This window comes from Lynx rufus, unplaced genomic scaffold (genome assembly GCF_022079265.1).
Source record: "Lynx rufus isolate CCGP_SWC_20201006 ecotype Redwood Valley unplaced genomic scaffold, mLynRuf1.p SCAF_4, whole genome shotgun sequence".
In the NCBI taxonomy this organism is placed as follows: Eukaryota; Metazoa; Chordata; class Mammalia; order Carnivora; family Felidae; genus Lynx; species Lynx rufus.
In genome coordinates this window covers 53,444,089-53,465,057 of record NW_025814856.1, presented here as the reverse complement: position 1 = coordinate 53,465,057, position 20,969 = coordinate 53,444,089, and the positions used below count along the sequence as shown (strand labels likewise).

General features: G+C 39.1%; 1 protein-coding gene across 1 annotated transcript in view; it reads right to left on the bottom strand.

Moving 5' to 3' along the window:
* The window catches only part of PPARG (peroxisome proliferator activated receptor gamma), a 137,258-nt gene that overhangs the window by 10,237 nt on the left and 106,052 nt on the right, over positions 1-20,969 (bottom strand). The window contains exons 6-7 of the mRNA XM_047096850.1: positions 17,038-17,237; positions 7,429-7,879 (exon numbers count right to left, since the gene is read on the bottom strand). Of these exons, the coding sequence (XP_046952806.1) occupies positions 7,429-7,879; positions 17,038-17,237 (651 nt within the window). The remainder of the gene's footprint in view (positions 1-7,428; positions 7,880-17,037; positions 17,238-20,969) is intronic.

Below are 20,969 nucleotides of genomic sequence, written 5' to 3'. Positions count from 1 at the left end.
CCTGCCAGCTCTTTGTTTTTTAGAATTTGCATGCCAGTTGAGAACTCATAGATATACCTCATCTCTGTCCAAACCAAGTCTACAAAGGTTATGAAAAGAGTGGTCTAATGGGACATTTCCTAATTGAGTCACTATTCAGAGCCATCCTGGTCATCTCACAAGGGTCTCCCACTGGTCATGGCAGCACTGTGGGAAGAGCAGAAGAGACAAACGCCGTACACTATGTAGACACAGTGTAGGTGCCCATTAAACATTTTTCAGTTAAAAATGAATGCTATTGGGGCACCTGGGTGGCTCAGTCGGTTGAGAGTCCGACTTCGGCTCAGGTCATGATCTCGCAGTCCGTGAGTTCGAGCCCCGCATCAGGCTCTGTGCTGACAGCTCAGAGCCTGGAGCCTGTTTCAGATTCTGTGTCTCCCTCTCTCTCTGACCCTCCCCCGTTCATGCTCTGTCTCTCTCTGTCTCAAAAATAAATAAACGTTAAAAAAAAACAACAACAAAAAATGAATGCTATTACTTTCTGACACCATCATGGCCCAGATGAGAGATCTGAACCACATAATAACATTCTTCAACTGTCCTACTGAGGGCTTAGAAACATGAGAAATCATATGTCCTTGTTTATTCTCAATATCATGAGAAAGAAGTTAGAAAAACAACTTTTACCACTTAGGCAGCAGCCTGAGTCTTGTACAAAAAACTGTATGGATAAAATAGCTGGATATTTAATTGGCATAGGAGGGTAAGTCTTAAACTATTTTGGGTTGTCTCCTCCCAGTTAACTAAGGATGATGCTAACAGACAAAGAAGATGTGGGGGCCACTGGGCCCTGCAGAATCAGAGGTCTCGGGGTTTCTTCAAGAAAAGTGGAGGCCCACTCAGGCACCTGTACTCTGTCTTCTGTTTAGAGAAGTGCTATACTGTTCATTCTGACTTACAGAAATAGCTCTGCAGAAAATGGAAAGATTACAAATGAGCTGGAAATAGCCTCAAGGTTTTGAGGGGCAGTTAGGGATGGGGAAGAGAAATGAAACATTCAAACTCAGAGTCCTCAAACCCTGTGTCTATGAACTGGCATGAAGTGTTTGCAGCTACAGCTGAATGAATGTTCATTTGATTGTTTCTGACTGACAAGATGAAATTAAGTTACTGGATGATATTTTAACAATTCAAAATTTCTCTCATAAATTTTTTCTGCAACACTTAGCTGTTAAAACCTGGCTGGTAGGATGGTACCTGATTAAGAACAAATGTATTCACTCTGTTACTTAAAGCTTATTGCCAATTTTTGTGGTGAGTGCTATATCCAGTGCCATTGTTTCCAAGGGCCATGCTACCTGAACAAGTTTAAGAACATAGTACCAGTCTTCAGTGTTATACCGGCCCAGTTCCTTCCCACAGCAATTTTCAAACTTAGGGTGTAATTTTGTTAGGTTAAAAGGGTGTCTCAAGGGCTTTGGATATTATTAAGTAATATCTGGACTAAAACATGAAAACTCTTGATTGAAATATTTAGAGGCAAAATGAAATGGGCAGTTTTTGATAACTGCGCCAAACTCCCAGATCAAGGTAATTAACTGGGATGCTTCCACATCCCAATACACAGAAGGGTATCAGTTTTAAGGTCAGAGAGACCTAGGTCTGAACCTTGGCCTCACCACTTAGTGGCTCTGTGACCTTGGGCAAGATGCTTAATCTCTCTAAACTTGTTTTCACCATTTGTAAAATGGGGATAATAACAGACTTTGCAGAGCTGCAGGAAAGGTTAAACAAGGATTACTGCATGTGCGTAAAGTGCTCAATATATACTGGCACATGGTGAAGTATTCAATAAATGGTAGCTGCTATTACTATTACTATTATTATTATTATTTAACTATTATGCATTCAACATGCACCTAGTAAGTATATATTCTGAACTAGATGCTGTCCTTTGATTCTAATTCCAACAAATTAAAAAAATATATATATATACACACACACATATATAGTCATAACTAAGGGTAAGAAACAGAAGCCTCAGGTTACTGACCTGATAAAACTAAGACTCACTCAATTGTCTCAGAATATCTACTCTTCCTTGATCTGCAGATGTACAGCCATGAGAACAATTCCCCTTTCTTGTACCCTGTTCTCCCTGCCCCCTACCCTCTCAACAGCAGAAACACATAGCAACACTCCAAGAACAGTTGGAGTCCAAAGTTGCCTCACCGAGAAAGAACATGGCTGGGATTGCTGGAAGAGGAAGGAGCTGCTATAGAGGTGGTTTGCGTAACTAAGCCAGACTCAAGAGGGTAAATGAGGAGGCTGATGATTTACCATCTGTGGCCACTGTATCAATATTTACAGCCTCTCTGTCATTAGGATGACGGTGGCAATTTGCCTCAAAAAATATATTGTAAAACCCATTGAATTTCCTCCCCCCTGTCCTGGAAGTTGGGGAAGAACTGTAATGGATTCCAAACTGTTCTGAATTAACAAAAAGAGCTTTTTCCTGTTGCAGAGTTCCAGCTGGAACCTTCCTATGCTTTTCTTCACTGAACAGCAAATGCTCAAGGGGGCAAAGTGTCCAATGGAGTGTCCTGGAGCTTGTCAGCTTTACTGAGCTTTACACTTGGCTGTGGTTGCTGGGTAGTTTTGGGAGTTTGCTAGTGTGGCTGGCATGAAGCTGTGGCGCCAGTTGCAAACATGCCCCTTGCTGGAGGCAGTTTTATTACTCTTGACACCACCCATCCTAGAGGGAGCAAGGGAAGCTGTTACTTATCATGACTACTGAGGAAGCATGACTTCTAAATTATGGGCCCATACCTTACGGAGTATTGTGTAGACAGCACAGGTTGCGGCCACCAACACAAGTGTAAGAAGGGTGACCAGGATACACTAGCCAGGTGGAAGGGGACAGGGTGTGTGGCAGAGAGAGCACTCTGAGGTGACAGGACACCTGGGTTTCAGCCCTAGTTCCACGGCTCACTAGTTGTTCAATCTCAGACAAATTACTTAAGTCTACGAGCCTCGCTTTTCCTTCTATGAAATGAGAATAAAAATACACAAAAATTCTCAGGATCTAATAAGAGAACGTATACGAAATGCTGAAAACGTATGAAGTGCTGTCCTTTGTCTGATTCTACAGTGTTGTTCTTTTTAGTCCCATTTTTTTCTTGTCTTGAGCTCAGAAGAGAAAGAGAGAGAGGAGAAAAACTTGAGAAGAACTAGGTCATCTTTCTCAGCTAGCTTGGTTTGACAGCTGAGTAGACAGCCAAAGATGCTAAGCACCAGGCCAATCTAACTACCAAATCTAACAGTATCAGCAGTTTCTATGGTTGAAGTTGAATGACAGTGATCTTACTATAGCAACTCCAGTTTCCTCAGCAAATACTTAGTTGGGTCAAATCAGATACTTTCACCCCCCCCAAAAAAATCCTCTTTGTTCTTCTGGGGACCCTTTGCCCTTAATCTCCCTAATTCCCAACCACTTCACTCTTACATGATGCCCATCTCCCCATACTCCCTTCAGTCTAGGGTCATGATGCCTTTACCAGAATGAAACTCTTCTGTGATTTTAAGGCTAGCTCAGAATGAGGTCAATGGGACCCCTGCCAAAGAAGCTCTTCATTCTGAAGCAATCCATAGACTTCAATGTAAACTACAGAGGAGAAAATGATCCCTCTTGTTAAGATTATGTAGGATCAGAAATTTGTTTACTGGATCAAAGCCTCTTGCCTATATGAATGTTCTTCTTTTCTGGAAAACCCAGGATGGGAAAAAAAAAATAACTGAGAAATTACATGTTGTACTCTAATAAACCACAATCTGAGATACTGATCTCACTATACTACAGATAACTGGGATTCTGATCTTACTGGAGTCCAGTCTCTGGACTGGAAAGGCTTTGAGCAGTTCTTTCTCTGACCTATACCCAATCGGCTTCTCTGAGTAAAGAAGAGAATCAAATTCCTGTGTGTTGAGCAAACATGGGGTCCAGTTTATTCATTCTTATCTACTGCCTGTAGGTAGACTTCATCTACAAAAGCAAACTTTGGTCAGGGAAGGATTTGCCTTTTGTGATATGGAAACCAGTCAATGGTTAATTCTATTTTTAAAAGGAAGTCTAAAATTATTCACAGGGTTTTCTTCTCATTATAACCACAGGTATAAGATTTTAATCTATGGCTGGCAGCTACCTTCAGATTTCTTTCATTGTTGTCAGGATCCAATAAGATCTGGATATTGGCTACTGTTAAAGTAGTCTGTAGAAGACCAAAAGTAATTCATTTTTACAGCATCTATATTTAAATTGTACCATTTAAAATTTTCATAATTAAAAGCCAAAGCCTGCAGTATCTATTAAACTGAATCAAGGTATTCAGTTATTTTTTTAACCAATTAATGAAAAATCTAAAGCCTAACAAATCACTTTTTTTTTTTTTTAATAATCTAGCTTTTAAATAATCCGTGAGTTATGGGCAGTAATAGCATCTTTTTCTAGATGAAAACACCCTATTCTTTCACATGCCTGTAAAACAATACTGCTCAGGTTCAAAAGTTCAGAATTACCATGACTGTTTCTTGTCTATCCTTCCCCAGCTAGAAATTAATCATGTTGAATGGCTTATTTCAAATGCCTCTGTTAGTGTATGTCTATGGTGGGAATACAAACTGGTATAAATGTTGTGGAGAACAATCTGGCAGTGATGTGACAAAAAGACTTAAAAATATTTATGGCCAGGGTGCCTGGGTGGCTCAGTTGGTTAAGCGTCCAACTTTGGCTCGGGTCATGATCTCATGGTTTGTGGGTTTGAGCCCCACATCGGACTCTCGGCTGACAGCTCAGAGCCTGGAGTCTGCTTCAGATTCTGTGTCTCCCTCTCTCTCTGCCCCATCTCCAGTCATGCTCTGCTTCTCTCTGTCTTTAATGTAAATAAAACATTAAAAGATATATATTCATGGCCATCTACCCTGCAATTCCACTTCTGGTAATTTAGAATGAGAAAATAATTTGGGGGGATGCCTAGGTGGCTCAGTCAGTTAAACATCTGACTCTTGATTTTGGCTCACGTCATGATCTCATGGTTTGTGAGATGGAACCCTGCACTGGGCTCTGAGCTGGGCATGGAGCCTGCTTGGCATTCTCTCTCTCTCTCTCTCTCTCTCTCTCTGTCCCTCCCCTGCTCATAAAGGAGCATGCATGCTCTCTCTCTCTCTGAGGAAATAAACTTAAAAAAAAAAAAAGAAAGGAATTTGGAATTTGGACAGAAATTTACATATAAGAATGGTCACTAAAACACAAATTTAGAACACATATTCAATAGTTTTCTATATTCTTCTTTATAGGTTTTGTAATAAATTATAAGTAACCATAAATAAAGAGATAATTTAGCATGTAATGGTCCTTTATAAAATGGAATATTTCCCAGTCACTAGAATGGTAGTATGTGTGTGTGTGTGTGTGTGTGTGTGTGTGTGTATACATACATATACATATACACATACACATATACATATATATGGTACCACATGCATAGATACTTTCCAGGAGGAGAAACGGGGCTTTGTTAATCTTATTTTATTCTGAGGACAAAGACTTTTACTTTTCACTCAGACCTTTCTGTACTCTTTCAATTATGAAATGGCCATGTATTACTTTTATTTTCAAAAATTAATAAAATATATTAACAAAGAGTATGTAACAACATGATTGGGGAAATGATTAAGTGAATAAAAGGAATAAAACATGGTATATATGGTATGCTTAGGAAAAATCTCAGAAATATATCAAATATTAATAAATCTATTTTTCACTAAAAGTAAAATGTGCCTCAAAATATTAGCTAAGCAATATCAACTTGTTTTTCTCAACTGGGTTTTCAAAATTTAAGCTTTTTCTCCTAATGAACCTCAAATAAATTAGAATCTTATTCTTCTTTGCTGAATTAGTCATGGATCTGGGGAGGATCAAGGGTTGATCTGTTTAAATAGATTCAGTGAAGATATTAAAACATGCTGGATGGTAGTTTTTGTTACATTAAATATAATCCCCAAAATGTCACTTTTAAATGTGTTACAACTTGACACTGCACTGCAGGCTCCAGAGTTAACCTGCGCTGTATGTGTTATCTATTTGCACCCAAGTCATGTAAAGGGCAGTATTACTGTAGACTCTGGAGCCAGACTGCCAGAGGTCATAATTCTGGCTCCATCTTGTGTTAGCTGGGTAACTCTGGGCAAGTGATTGAACCTTTCAGTGCTCCGGTTTCCTCATTTGCAAAATGGTACTTACCTCACTGGGTTGAGAGAATTAAGTGAATGTGTATTAAGCACTTAGAATACTGCCTTGGACACAGTAGGTACTTAATAAGTGTTTGCTATTATTATTATTATTAACACATGATGCACCTAATTTCAGAAGCACTCTGCTCCCAAGTAATTGGACAACAAAGGATGACAGAAGGCACCGTGTTCTTGACAATACCTTGGACAGTTATACGCAGCTTTCATCTATAGGACAACCAAACCCCTCTCCCTCCCACCACGTCAGCTTTTGCCAGATGATATTTTGTAGAGTACATACAAAAAGCTCACCTGAAGTCCATTTCAGTAACGAAAACTCATTGCTTTTAAGCAATTGTTTGTAAACAAATTTTATAAAGAGAAACAACAGTAAAACTTTCTTCTACTTAAGCTGGAAATGTGTGGAGAAGCCAATGAAAGTAGCATTTAGTAGAAAATCTGGCTTTTGGAGTTGGTTAGTTAGATCATGTACTTACAAGGACAAAATTACAATGAACTGCTAAATAACTCAATTTATTTCTCTGTGTGCTCTTTGGTTCAGGTTGTATTCTTAATCACAACTAACCACCTCACAAAGAACTTTCAGGGAAGCCATCAGAGAAGATTTCTGGAAATCAGGTAGATTTCCTGAGAGAGTGGGCAGAAGTCAGTAGATAAATATTCCTTGATTCCTGATATTAGGAATGCAATTCAAAGTAATATCTTCCTGATGGTAGGGCAGAAACAAAATCTGCCCCAAACCAGTTAGTTGTGCTTTCTCTATGCCAAGTGAGCACTGACTTAAGCAAAGTTGTACATGTCATTACTTAAATGCAATGAAGAATATATTGGACTTTTGGAGAGAAGGGAAGGGAAGGGCATTTATTTTCCATGTTTGGATTGGACTTGAAAAAATATTATGAAGGAAAAAAAAAAAAAAGCCTGGGTTGCTGACAGCCTTTAAACTGCAAAGTTGTGATATTCTTTCCTGCTATTTTACCTGTGTAGTGATGCTCTCATGGCATTAGATCATTGGCATTTTCTGTAGCAAAATGCAGTAAGTACAGAGGAAAGGACGAATGCTAAGGGAAGTCAAAATTCTTTCAGCCATCCCACCACAATCCCACCCCCTTTCACAGAAGATAAGAAAATGAATCTTACCTCCACTGAGAATAATGACGGCTATAAATATTGCCAAGTCGCTGTCATCTAATTCCAGTGCATTGAACTTCACAGCAAACTCAAACTTGGGCTCCATAAAGTCACCAAAGGGTTTTCTCAGGCTCTTTAGAAACTCCCTTGTCATGAATCCTTGGCCCTCTGATATGAGAACCCCATCTTTATTCATCAAGGAGGCCAGCATCGTGTAAATGATCTCATGGACACCATATTTTAGGAGAGTTACTTGGTCATTCAAGTCAAGGTTTACAAAACCAGGGATACTTTTGGCATACTCTGTGATCTCCTGCACAGCTTCCACTGAGCGGAACTGACACCCCTGAAAGATGCGAATGGCCACTTCTTTGCTCTGCTCTTGCAAGGGGGTGATGTGTTTGAACTTGATTTTATCTTCTCCCATCATTAAGGAATTCATGTCATAGATAACAAATGGCTGCAAAAAAAGGGAAAAAATGTAGTTGAGTTGGAGATTTCTAATTTAGGGTGGACAACCTTACCAGTTTCTTTATACACATTTGCTTTGTTAATTAGAATCTTTAAGGTCAAAAATACTTTATGAGAAAATACTCTTAACTCTTGATTATTCCTCCTAATTGTCTTCTAGATCCAAACATATTTTACCAAGCTTGGTCTTCTTTTCTTTCAGCTTATACTGCAACAGTTTACCTATGACTGGCTAAGAGTTCCAATTTTGTTGTTTGGAGAGTCTTTGTTGCTGACTTTTAAAATCATACAAAATGCGTTGTTTATTTTGGCTTTCAATAGAATGTGTTTTTAACCTTCTTTCAATAAAAAACAAATCATTTCGGCAACTCAGGGTTGAATACATCCACTTGAACATAAAGTAATCTTGCAGTTTTAGATTAAATTTACTCAGATCTCAAATGAAACGCAGTGTGCATGTAAAATATACTTATAACTAAAAAGAAATCAGTCTGAAAGCAGATGAGAAATACCAAGCCAAGAAAATGTCTATTTCTTTTCTTAATGCTCTGGAAGCAATCTGTTTTAGAAACAGCCAGATGTTTAAAGCCTGTGGGTAAGCGCTGCATAAAGTGGCAAAATTAAAAAAGGGTTTTGAACTTATTTTTCAAAATATCTGTCCTTAAAGGTCAAATAATCAATAAAACACATGGATCAGTCTATTCAAGTTTGCAATAGGCTGCCTTCAAAAGCAAGTTGTTAGTCATTAAGTGATCTTTCTCTTTCATTTCCTTGTATAGAACTGACCAAAGGGTTATGGTCATTGTGAAATCCTCCGGCTACTCTGATTGAGAAGGGGCAGCATTTTACATACATTGGAAATATTGAACTATAGAAGTTAAGCCTCAATCCCATTCAAATAAGCGTATACTCGAAAACACTGGAAGAAGAGTTGAGGGTATTTGGCTTATAGCTTGGATTCTGTGGTTAACTATGTGACTTTAGGAAAGTATCTTTCCTAGGCTCAAATTTCCCAACTGAGGGGGATGGATTAAGCTGGATATTTCCATTTCTTCTCTTGAAGATATTCTAGTTGCATTTCTCAGAAGCTGTGTGTGTGGTGTATATGTGGATTTAGTGTGAGCGTGCATGTATATGCATGCACACTGAACATGACGTTTCTCTTAAGCAGAGATGCTCAGAATTCCCTCCTGATGGGCAAGAGGAAGCAACAGAATGAGTGGCAGAAGGAGCCACCTTTAAGACCCACTGGTTTGGAGATTGTTAATCTCTACACAAGTCTTTGATTTTCACCATTAAGTCTATCCTACATTGAAGGAAATAACACTAAGGATTCTTAGATGTTGAGTAGATTTCCAAACTTGCATATTATTTCAACACCATTCACTGGAGTTATTCCAGAAATTCTTACTTTTCTAACCAAAAACTTCACTTCAATTGTATTGTTTAGCCAACCCCAAAGGAGGGCAGATGTGTGGACTCAAGAATAGGTTTGCTTGTTGGCTCTAATTCTTCAACTAAATTAGGAGCAAATAATGCTTACTATGTTTTTGGACACTCTGCTTGTATTTTTTTTTTCTTTTTTTCTATTTCAGGATTGATATTAATGAGAGAGGGGGAAAAAAAAGAGCAGATAATCAGTCACATCAGTTAAAATGTGCTGAGTTCCCCCAGAATGTCAGATTCTAATCATGAGAAAGACTTGTTTTTATAGAACCTAGTGGTTTCTGTCCTCTAGGAGTTGTGTAGCATATTATAAACTTATGTTAATGAAATACTGGTTTTCGTTACTGCCATGGGAATCTGATGGTATGTATACTTGAAAAGTCTACCTGTATATATAGAAGTACAAAATAACATGAATGTAAATCATCCCCTCTTCACATTGGAAAGACTGTACCCAGAACTGCCCACTGCAACTTCTGGATGAGCTTCTGCTCAACCATTTGGCTTCTTGGCACAGAATGTATGCATGAAATTCTTCCACCTCCATGTAAGCAATTTATCTGGAACTATGCCCTGATAAATCACCCTGTGACTCTTCCCCTTGACTTCCCCTGTCCCCTCATATAAAGCCCCAGGTTCCTGTTTTTGAAACTCTGTGATAGTTGAACATAGGGCACAAAATCCTGCTAATTTTCTCTCCCAATTTAACAACAATGTGACTTTAACCCCTTGGCAATCGATGTTGGTCAGGATTTCCTGGCAGTAAACACTCAAGGACAGAGAAAGGAATCAGCAGCCCCCACCATCATGCCAAACCATTCTGTTGTTTTTTTTTAAATCCCTTCAGCATTTGAAAAGTGATGAACTGGTAGAGAATTCTGGATATTGACATGCAAATGAATACCAGTGGATTTTTTTGTTTTTCCAAGATTATGCTGTTTTCATCGCATTTTTTAAGTCTGCACAGGCACTTTCGGCCTCCATGTAAATCTGTCAAACTGCAAGAGGGATCACCAGATATGGTCTGCCTGGAGACCTGCCTTTCTTTGCTACCAATTCACCGGTTCTTAGCCTGCAAACAGTTGCACGTTTCACCCTGGACCTCCTTACCCTGAAACAGTGAAAAGATAGTGACTCACCTGATTTACAGAGAGCTGACCTTAAAACCAGGTGGAATTTGGCTTGTGTAACTTATCTTGGGTTATTAATTTAATATTGCACTTCTGGTAAAATGTTCTACATAAAAAGGACTTCACTTCCATATCTCTGTATTTTCTACACATCAAAGGGAAGCCATCTAAGTTCTATTAGCTTGTATGGTATCATCTGATGATCTGCTGTTATAAGAGGAACCATATCATCCTCAAATTTGGTCTTAATGATTTTACGCCTCTAGTTTGGAGCTAAGGATGTATTTATCTTCAGACATTGTATCAAATGGCCAGATAAGCACCTCTCCTTAACAGGAAAGAATGTTTAATTACATCTAGGACATTATCAGGGACAGATCCAGGTTTTGTGGGGCCTGAAATGCACTCAATCATCGGGTACATTTAATAACAACCGTTAGGTTCAATAATACAAATTATAAGAGCAAAATTGTTCACGCCCTTCTCAGAACATTGGAAGGGGCTCTGTACAAAAGAGAAGCCCTGAAGGTTAAGCTTCATTAATTTATATAAAGTGAATCTGCCTCTGGCCGTAGTGATGCTTGTAATTCTCAAATATTGGGCAGACCAGAAAAAGGTGAGACTGACATGAAGAAAACTGCACTTCAACACAGTGTTTTTCTAGGGGAAGCAAAAACAGTTTCTGTAAGAGGAAATTAGTTTTCTTTAGAGAGATACATCAAATGTAATTGGTTTTTATATATTCTGATTTTCAAAAATGGCTCTCCATATCAAAGTCAGGATGGGATTAAAGGTACTGTGTTATATAGATAAATATAATTATATTTAGTTACAGACCTCTTGCATGCCTCTAATGTGTAACACAAAGATCATGGAGGAAGCTGGCTTAATAATGAAAACAAAGTAGAGTAATAAAAGTTTACTTTTTTGACTGGAGAAATAGAACAATAGTGTTCCTTAGCAGTCCATAACATCAGCATTTTAATATACAAGTTATGAAAGGGATTATGCATGAATGAATGCTCTAAGTTTACAGCTCTTTTTGAGTACTAAAATAGCAAGCTAAAGGAGATAAATGAGAGTAAACCAAAGCAAAGATTGTTCTGGTGATTGCTCCAATTTTGGAGACTATAATTAGTGTAAGAGACAACTCTACCCTCTCACAAACCATCACTTGGTGAACACGTCAGAGTTAAAACTGGCCTGAAAAAATGTGTGCCTCATCTCATGAATCTCTCCTGATATCCTTAGTTTTCATGATAGCATAGAGCAAAGGCTCAAGGAAGAAAAACTGAATTGTTGGGGCCTATCTTCTTCATTTTGTTTCCTTCTTCCTTTTTTATACTTCTGACTAGCTTTCACCCATTTAGAGATACCTGGTTCTTCTGGATTAGCTATAGTGGGTGAATGTGAATCAAAACTCATTGGTTGGGTTTCTTCAATGTCTTTGGTTTTGCCTGTTTCTAGTTTCCTCTTGTTGAGAACCATGGGATTTATAGAACCAAAGGGGTCTTCAAAAATCACCTACATCATCATTCTTTGACGAGGTATGAGTAAGTTGAATGAAGCCAAGAGACTTTCCAAAGTCAAATAACTATTTACAACAAACTTTGAAATGGAACTGGATCTCCTGACTCATGATTAGTTCTTTTCCCTTCCTGTTGCTTTCTACATGACTTCCCCACTTTTTCTTTTTTAAATAAAATGACTATTCTGGAGGAATCTGGGGTTTTTAGAAGCTCTTCTATGGTGGGGTCTTGGAGGCAGGGACTTTTGAACTATATTTCCTAGAAGTGCTAGTTTAGTGCTGGATGTGACTGAAGTTAAGTTTGAAAAATCTCGCAAATGTAATTCTGTTTTCCTGCGTGGTTTAGAGATTGAAGACAAATAAAAACTTAATGGGAAAAATTATTCACACTCTAATGAACTAGCACATAACCATAGCTCTTAAAAAGCCATCTATTGCCAGCCAAAGCGTTACTCAGCTGGCAAACAAGGGTGTTGGTCAAATGAATCTAGTCATTAAAAAAAAAAATCCACATGCTCTTAACTATATGCTATTTATTTATTGTCTGAAAGAACACTATTGGTTCAGATCTATCTTTAGCTATTCATGACAGTCCTGGCAGTAAAGGAATTTATTTTATTAACATTAATATATGGACTAATGATCCCAGGAGCCCAATTTCTTCATCAGCCATCAAAACAAATCAGCACTACTATCCTGTTCTTTATTTATACCGGGGCTCCTAAGTCTCTTTTCTCTGACGGTTTGTCTGGTATCTTTCTTCTCAAGGGAGCAAATTCCAACTCCCTCAGGCTTTTCCATAGATGAAGGAGAAAGAGACCACACTTTGTTTAACTGTAAGTGTAGGATTTAAAAGAAGAGATATCTTCCCAACAGCTTGAGTTACTAAATTTGACGGCCATTGTAAATTTTAGAATAGGAAAATTTGAATGGGTACAGAATTGTTTTCACAAAAGGTGACGTTTCCATATTGTTTTTATTTGGTAGTTTCATATTTCACACACTATTTAGAAAAACCATTTTTATGATGGCACAGTTTGCTCTCATAATTATAAAAACAGCGACTCTACATGTACCCATCATAAGCAATGTGATGCTTTGCGACCCAAAGTCCAATATAGAACAAATAAGTTTTATTCCTTGTTTGCAGATAGAGTGCAGCCAGGGCCTCATCATCTCTCAGATATGGGATGAAAAGTTGGCAGGCACACCAAGGGTTTTTCTATTTATTGTTTTATGACAAACCATGGCACTGAAAATGGTTTTTGAAAACCATTCTCTGTTTATTTTCATCAACAAACATGGGATCATGTGACAATGATACACCCAGTGTGTTCGGCACATCAGGGTAATATTCAAACACTGGGAACTTCCAAAGTCCATTCAGTTCTCAAATTGTCGTCATGGAACAGGCACCCTGGTTCTATATTCATGTTTTTCAGAGTTCAGTGGGATCTCTTAAAAGACGCTGCTGGGCTGGCACAAGCCACAAAAAGGGAAAGAGATTGTGAGAAGAGTCAATGCCATTCCCATTTGAGGGTGGCTAAAAGGCTTACTGCTACTGAAATTTCTTCTCCAGTTATCCATATCCAGTGATTCCATATCCCATCTGGCCCTGAGCCTAAATTCCCAAGCATTATTCTTTTAGGCAAGACAATGAAAAGTAGGAGTATCATATCCCAAAGATAGGATGTTAAAGTTAAGAAATATGGGAGGGAAGCAGAGCATTTATCTGCTCATTTATCTGTTTTGAAAGGTGCAAGTAGCACCAGGAAATAAGATACAGGAGACAGAAGTTTAATTGAGAAGGGAAAAGCCCTGGTTGGCCTAGAGGCATATGCTGGTACAGGTCCTGAGAGGAGAGATTAGCCAGTATCCCAAAATGAGATGGAATAGGCAATGGTTAAATTGAGCAGTAAGACAAATGTAAAGAATGGCCTCTTCAATAAAGTCATTTCCTTTTCCAAAGGTTTTGGGTAACAGGCCGTCCTTTATGCTGAACAGCCTCCTCCAGGCTTGGCCTAACTGACTTTAATGACATCAGTCTCAAGCAGGGTGTATAATGAGACCCAAGCTGTTCTACTGCACCAGCCATGGCCACTTTTCCACATCCCCTACCCTCTCAGGAGTCCATACTTCTGCATGACTTTTTCTATCAATGCAAATCTTAACTTTCATAAGTCCTGGCCAAGAGATAACATAACACCCCTGAGAGAGATGCTATCAAATAAATAACATGACCACGTAAGATAAAGAACAAATATCTAGTCTCATTGGAAATCACATTTTGGATTTTCTTTTCTCTCCCATATTCCTCTCTGAACTATTTCTTTCCACTAATGCTTAATTTGATTTTGCAAGATAAGGAGAAAAGAGAGAGCCAAACAATTCTATTTCAGTTTTGTGTAATCAGGGACTGGATTATTTTAATTTGGCCCAGTTTCTCTTTCCTTTTCCAGACCCTAACAAGAGGCAATTCTGCCTCTATCTAGACCATTAATGATGTCCAGGTTGGTTAGCAAATATTGGGCGAGTGAGAGGCTCTCTGTTCAAAGTCCAGAATTTCAAAGGGGCACAGGCAAGAGTTTTTAATTCAATTAAGCAAATACATTCTGAGTAACTGTTATGGGCAAAGCACAGTGTTAGTTACTATAGGGGAAAAAATGACAAACATTTGGCCTCTGAACTTGAGAAGCCCATAATCAAGCATTTTGCGGCCCTTTCTCTTAAAATCCTTAATACTCGGTTATCCCATAAAGAGTCTACTATTATCTTATTTTTAACTCAAAGATTTAGAGCCAAATCGCCAATTGGCGTGAGGTTTTAAAGTGATTTACAGTGGACTGGGCTCTCTGCCTTTCAGTGACAGGGAAGAGTATACCAGTCACTGGTATTGTACATTTAAATTCTTGCCTACTTGGGGGAATTTTTTTTTTTTTTTTAAATGCCTTCCTTCTATCTTCCAGGTACTATTATTAAATTGATGGGATTTCCAGCATGGATAGCAGGTCTGGAGTGGGAGATAAAGAGAAGGTGAGAAAGCAGTTCCTGGAAAAAAAAATGGCCCAAGGCAAAAGTGTGGAGTAAACAGTTTGCTTTAGGGTTCTTTCCCTGTCCAGCTCCCTTCCCAGCTCCCGGCCTCCCAGCCTCCAGGTCCCTATCCCACACTGGCTCTCAGCAAGCTGCTAAAAATGTGCCTTACACGGTTAACTATTTCTAGCCATGTCACCAGTTCTCCTTTTATTTCTCTCCCTTCAAACGAACACAACTGATTTTCCATAGTCACATCAGCTACAAAGAGGTCTTCACTTGCTTTTGTTTTGCTGTGCCCTGATTTTTTTCATTAATGAATACACAGACTCAGCTTTACTACGACCTATAGTCTGTAGTCCAGCCTGTATGTGAGACAGTTGTCCTAGCTGCTATTATTTGGGAGGAACAAAAGAGTAAAAGAGAAAAATTTCCTGGCCATGAATATATTGGGATAGCAGGACAACGTAAAAGATTATTGTCATTCTAAAAACTGATAAAAACAAATCATAAGCCAGCATATTTTCCCAAGGTGAAGCTTTCCAAGTGCATTTGTCAATTTGGCTCATTTCTAGCCAATGGGGAAGTAGCTTCCAAGAGGGGGTATCATGCTCAGAATGCACTGAGGTAGAAGCAAGGAGGCCTCCATCATAGGCCTGGTTCTGTTGTGTGCTAACTGCGTGATCTCAGGACAAAATGTCCAACCTCTCTGCACTCCAGTCTCCTCATCTTTAAAGAGGGAATAATAATAGGAGCTCTAGGATGGTTATGTGTCTTGAGCATAATGAATGTGTAAGAATTGTTTTTAATTGTGGAGAACTGGACCATACTGTTAAGGTATCAGTGACTCTCCTGCAGTCAGGAAACTCATTGTCCTTCAGTGTCCAAAGACCATTTGGCTCTTTACACAGCAATATCCCGCTGGAGTTTTCTTTTTCTATTAGCTGATAACTACTCTAATGGTTTACAGCTAAAAGGAAAAAAAAACACATCGTGAGATAGTCATCAAAATACATTAAAGGCTAATGAATATTTTCCCCGAAATATAACTGAGTGGGGGACTAAGTTACACATATCTATAAAGTAACTGCATGCCTCTCCTGGAGGTGTTCATTTGAAAATAAATGATGGCACAAAAGGGCTTTCAAGGGCTGGGACGGTGTCTTCTGAATATGTTCTGCGCTTCTTACAACCCTAGGAACCTGCTGCAGATATTACAATCAAAGGCAGACCCCTGCCTGTGAAAACAGGTACGGAGATGTGACCCAGGTCCACATTGCAAGCTGATGGCAGAACTGAAATTCCGGTGTAGCTGTGTTTTGTTTTATACAGTTCCATGTTGCTTTCTCAGCTTCCTATCAAGGAAGAGTTCTGCTTTGGAACATCTGACTTAGTAACAATTATAGCCTATTCTGGGTTTTCCAAACAGTGGTAATCAAAGAGCCTGCAGATGTTTGGAATCTACGGGAGGAGTAGCTCAGGCAGCTCAGAGCCTCACAGAAGATAAAACTCACATACGTAATAAGAGGATACAGCCTCTAGCTGCCCAGGAACAATCAACAGAGCTACAGGGAAAAATACTTAGATGTATTTTTATGCCCCCACATGGAACTTTGTAAGAAGTGACTCTAGCAGTTCTCCTGAAATGTAAAATAATGGGACTGAATACCTTTTCCAAGCCTAGGGCAGGCCATTCCCAGAGAAAGCAGGGCTGCTGGGATGGATATAGTTGTGGCCAGTTATTCAGTTATTCGGGCTTTTTACTATTCTCAAAGAATTTGTTAGGAGAATTTGAAGGACTTTTTCCCTTTTCAAAATAAGTTTTACTTATCCTATCTGAAAACATTTCTTTTCCTGTGTTTCAGACACAGCCAGCAACATGTAACAGCCAACAGCTGAACATTGACTGTATATGTGTGTGTAACAGGGTGAATTATTTTCCCAAGGACAAAACAACAACAACAACAACAACGAACCCAGCCACCCCAATGTAGACAGCAGAAGAGAACTAACTGATTTGTCTGTTGTCTTTCCTGTCAAGATCGCCCTCGCCTTTGCTTTGGTCAGCGGGAAGGACTTTATGTATGAGTCATACAAATGTTTTGCCAGGGCCCGGAGATCTGCCGACTCTGGATTCAGCTGGTCGATATCACTGGAGATCTCCGCCAACAGCTTCTCTTTCTCCGCCTGTGGCATCCGCCCAAACCTGATGGCTATAGAGGGAGAGAAATGACAAGGATACATCACTGAATTACTGCTGCTCTCCCCTGGTCCTAGTGCCCAGACCGCAGAAAGCCCCTCCTTCTCTCTGCCAATCTCAAGGTCTTGTTTTTCTATCTCCAACTTTGTTCACGTTTTTTATTTCATGGCAATAGCATAGGCTGTTGGTAAGAATTAAATTGTTCAGTTCTTTAATTAAAATAAAATTAATCCATGATCTTGCTAGGAAGGTGAAAGAATCTGAAAGTGTAGCAAAGAAATTAAAGTATATTTACTTACACATGAAATAACTGAGGACCAGCTCCTACTGATCCCTCAAGATCCAATTCAAATGTCACCTTCTTTGTGAGGCTTTTCTCGACTTCTTCAAGCAGAATTTATTATTTATTTGCCTGTACTCCAATAGCCTTTGGTACATACTTCAATGACAACAATTCCGAAACTGTGCTTTTTAGTTTTATAGGTCTATTTATCTCACTCTAGAACACTATCCTGAAGGCCACGGACAGTGTCTTAATCATTTTTGTATCCCCAGCCCTTAATATACAGTCAGGCCCTAAAAGGATCACAAATTCTTTCACAAATTGAAGGAAGGAACTGTGCAGAATTCAAAGTTGTACAGACAGAGGCTCTGTTCTCACAGAGTCTGTATGATTTATTTTGTCCATGTTATAAAGAAATACGGATGGTGCTTTCTTTCATGTTATTAGACCTTTTACATTTAGTAGAGAGAAGCCATAATCATTCCCCTGACTCTCTAGGATTACCACTTAATGATGTTTGTCAAAAAGACCATTTCCTTACTTAACATTTGGCTTCCTGTGGGGTGAGGAAGTGTAAAGAAGAAGAAAACTAAAGAAAGAAAGGCAAAGAGGAACATTTAACAGAGGTTAGTAAGGCCTAGGTTGGGGGAAAAATCATGTTTGTACCTCTTTCAACTCAGATGGTTCTCCCCTCCCCCACCAATACGATCTGCAAAATATTTTGAATAATGCTACCTTTGGGCCCCACTTTGGACTCTCTACATTTTCCCATAATAAGGACATCTGGATATCACAGCCAATATTACCCTGTGTGTAGCTCTACTCTTACACTTCCCATGTGGTGGCACAGTTGTGTGTTTTTGTGACCATTTCCCCTTGAGGGCCCAGACTGTCATATTCATTTATATCTCTAGCACTTAGTTGTGCTCTGTGGGTGGTTGCTGAATGCAAGAATGAATAAATGGATGACTCCCTGCTATATGTTATTATGCTAAAGGTAGCATTCTACCATAAACACATTTCCATCTGAATACTTAGTGAATTTCATTTACAACTGGCTAGAGGAGAGACTGCTGTGTACCCCTGAGTCTCAAATTCATATTCACTTCAGTTGACCCTATATAAGCTCTATCACTAACTAATACAGGTACTGTGTTGGGGGGGGGTGGAGTGGCTCCTTTGTGGTCTCTGACTTAGAGGGGAAGAGAATCTTACCTCTCAGTTAGGATGCTTTTAAATTAGCCTATTATCCATTTGGTAAATCTATCCTCTGCCCATGACCTCTTCAAACAGAAATCTTAAAACAATCACCACTTTTTGGTCAAAAATCTTGTCTATCTACTCACTCTTCCCCATTCTTTTTATAGTTCCACAGGGATGGGCCATGGATGGTTGCTCACATTCTTATCACAGTCCCCCACCCTTCTGCCCCAGATTGTTTAGGTCCCACAGGATATGATCTCATTACTTATTGTATTCTCTTTCTCAGCACTGATCACATTAATTATCTACAATGTTTTCTTGTCTCCCTTATGTAATCTCCATGAAGGCAGGAATCTTGCTCAGTATCATATCCTCCGCACTCAGTATAATGTCCAGCACATGCTAAGTCTTTGTGTAATATATACTGAAATAAAACAGGAAAAAAACCCACAAACCCCTGAGAACCAGATAGCAGATTCCTTTCAAAATCCTTTTCTGTGAAGCCAGTCCCATCATTTGCTTCCCTGTACTATATTTATTACTTTTTTTATCAGCAGTTCTCAGTTGAGAAGTATCGAACCGAGGGGAGGCAGGGCATATTAGAATCACTCGATAACTTCTAAAATTATGTATCTTCCATGGAAAATGGTGTTGATATGCCATCCCTCCTCCCAATGAGGAGTGTATAAAAAACCTGGGGTTTCGGACAGTTTAGGAAAAGCTTCTCAAATAATGGGCTGCTGTTGCATTCATATATTAGCTCATGTAGCAAACTAATACTGTACTTCTATATTGGTTCATGTTGGTTATTCTACTAGAATCTATGGGTACTGAGTTTTCTCATCTTTGCTCCTGGGTGCAATACACATGGTAGGTATACAAAAAAATGCTTGATGAATTAAACTTTAAAGTATCAAGTTTAAAAACAGGAAGTTTGTTGGGAATGCAAGCTGGTGCAGCCGCTCTGGAAAACAGTATGGAGGTTCCTCAAAAAACTAAAAATAGAACTACTGTACGACCCAGCAATTGCACTACTAGGCATTTATCCAAGGGATACAGGTGTGCTGTTTCGAAGGGGCGCATGCACCCCCATGTTTATAGCAGCACTATCGACAATAGCCAAAGTATGGAAAGAGCCCAAATGTCCATCGATGGATGAATGGATAAAGAAGATGTGGTACATATATATACACAATGGAGTATTACTCAACAATCAAAAGAATGAAATATTGCCATTTGCAACTACGTGGATGGAACTGGAGGGTATTATGCTAAGTGAAATTAGTCAGAGGAAGACAAAAATCATATGACTTCTCTCATATGAGGACTTTAAGAGACAAAACAGATGAACATAAGGGAAGGGAAACAAAAATAATATAAAAACAGGGAGGGGACAAAACAGAAGAGACTCATAAATATGGAGAACAAACAGGGTTACGGGAGGGGTTGTGGGAGGGGGGATGGGCTAAAAATTATGGCATATTGAAGAGAGAAGAGGTTTAGTGTAAAGCGTGGAGACAACCCAAATTCTCTAACAAAAACAGAGTGGCTGGAATCCCCAACAATCTGTGGCCCTTTATGTAACAGAGTGCACAGTGCCATCTCTTTACACAATGAATAATTACTGACTATCTACTGTGTGCGCAACATTGTTCTAGGCTCTGGTTAAATTTTTACAGGTAATAAAGTATAAATATACACTGAAGTTTACACATCTAGGAAAGTACTTTTTTTCCTAAAAGGTAATCCAAAAAGTTAATTTAAAATAAACAAACAGCCAAAAGGGAGTGGGAGGTAAAGACTTCCAGTTATGGGATGAATAAGTCACAGAGATGAAAGGTACAACGTGGGGAATATAGTCAATGGTACTGTAATAGCATTGTATGGTGACAGATGGTAGCTACACTGTGGGGAGCACAGCATAACACATAGAGACGTTGAATCACTATGTTGTATACCTGAAACTAATGTAACATGGTGTGCCTACTATATTTCAATTAAAAAAAATTATAAAATAGGGGCTCCTGGGTGGCTCAGTCGGTTGAGCATCCGACTGCGGCTCAGGTCATGATCTTGTGCTTCATGAGTTCGAGCCCCGCGTCGGGCTCTGTGCTGACAGCTCAGAGCCTGGAGCCTGCTTTGGATTCTGTGTCTCCCTCTCTCTCTCTGCCCCCCCCCCCGCTCGTGCTCTCTCTCTCTCAAAAATAAACATTAAAAAATTTAAAATAATAATAATAAAATAAAATTTCTGTTAGAAAG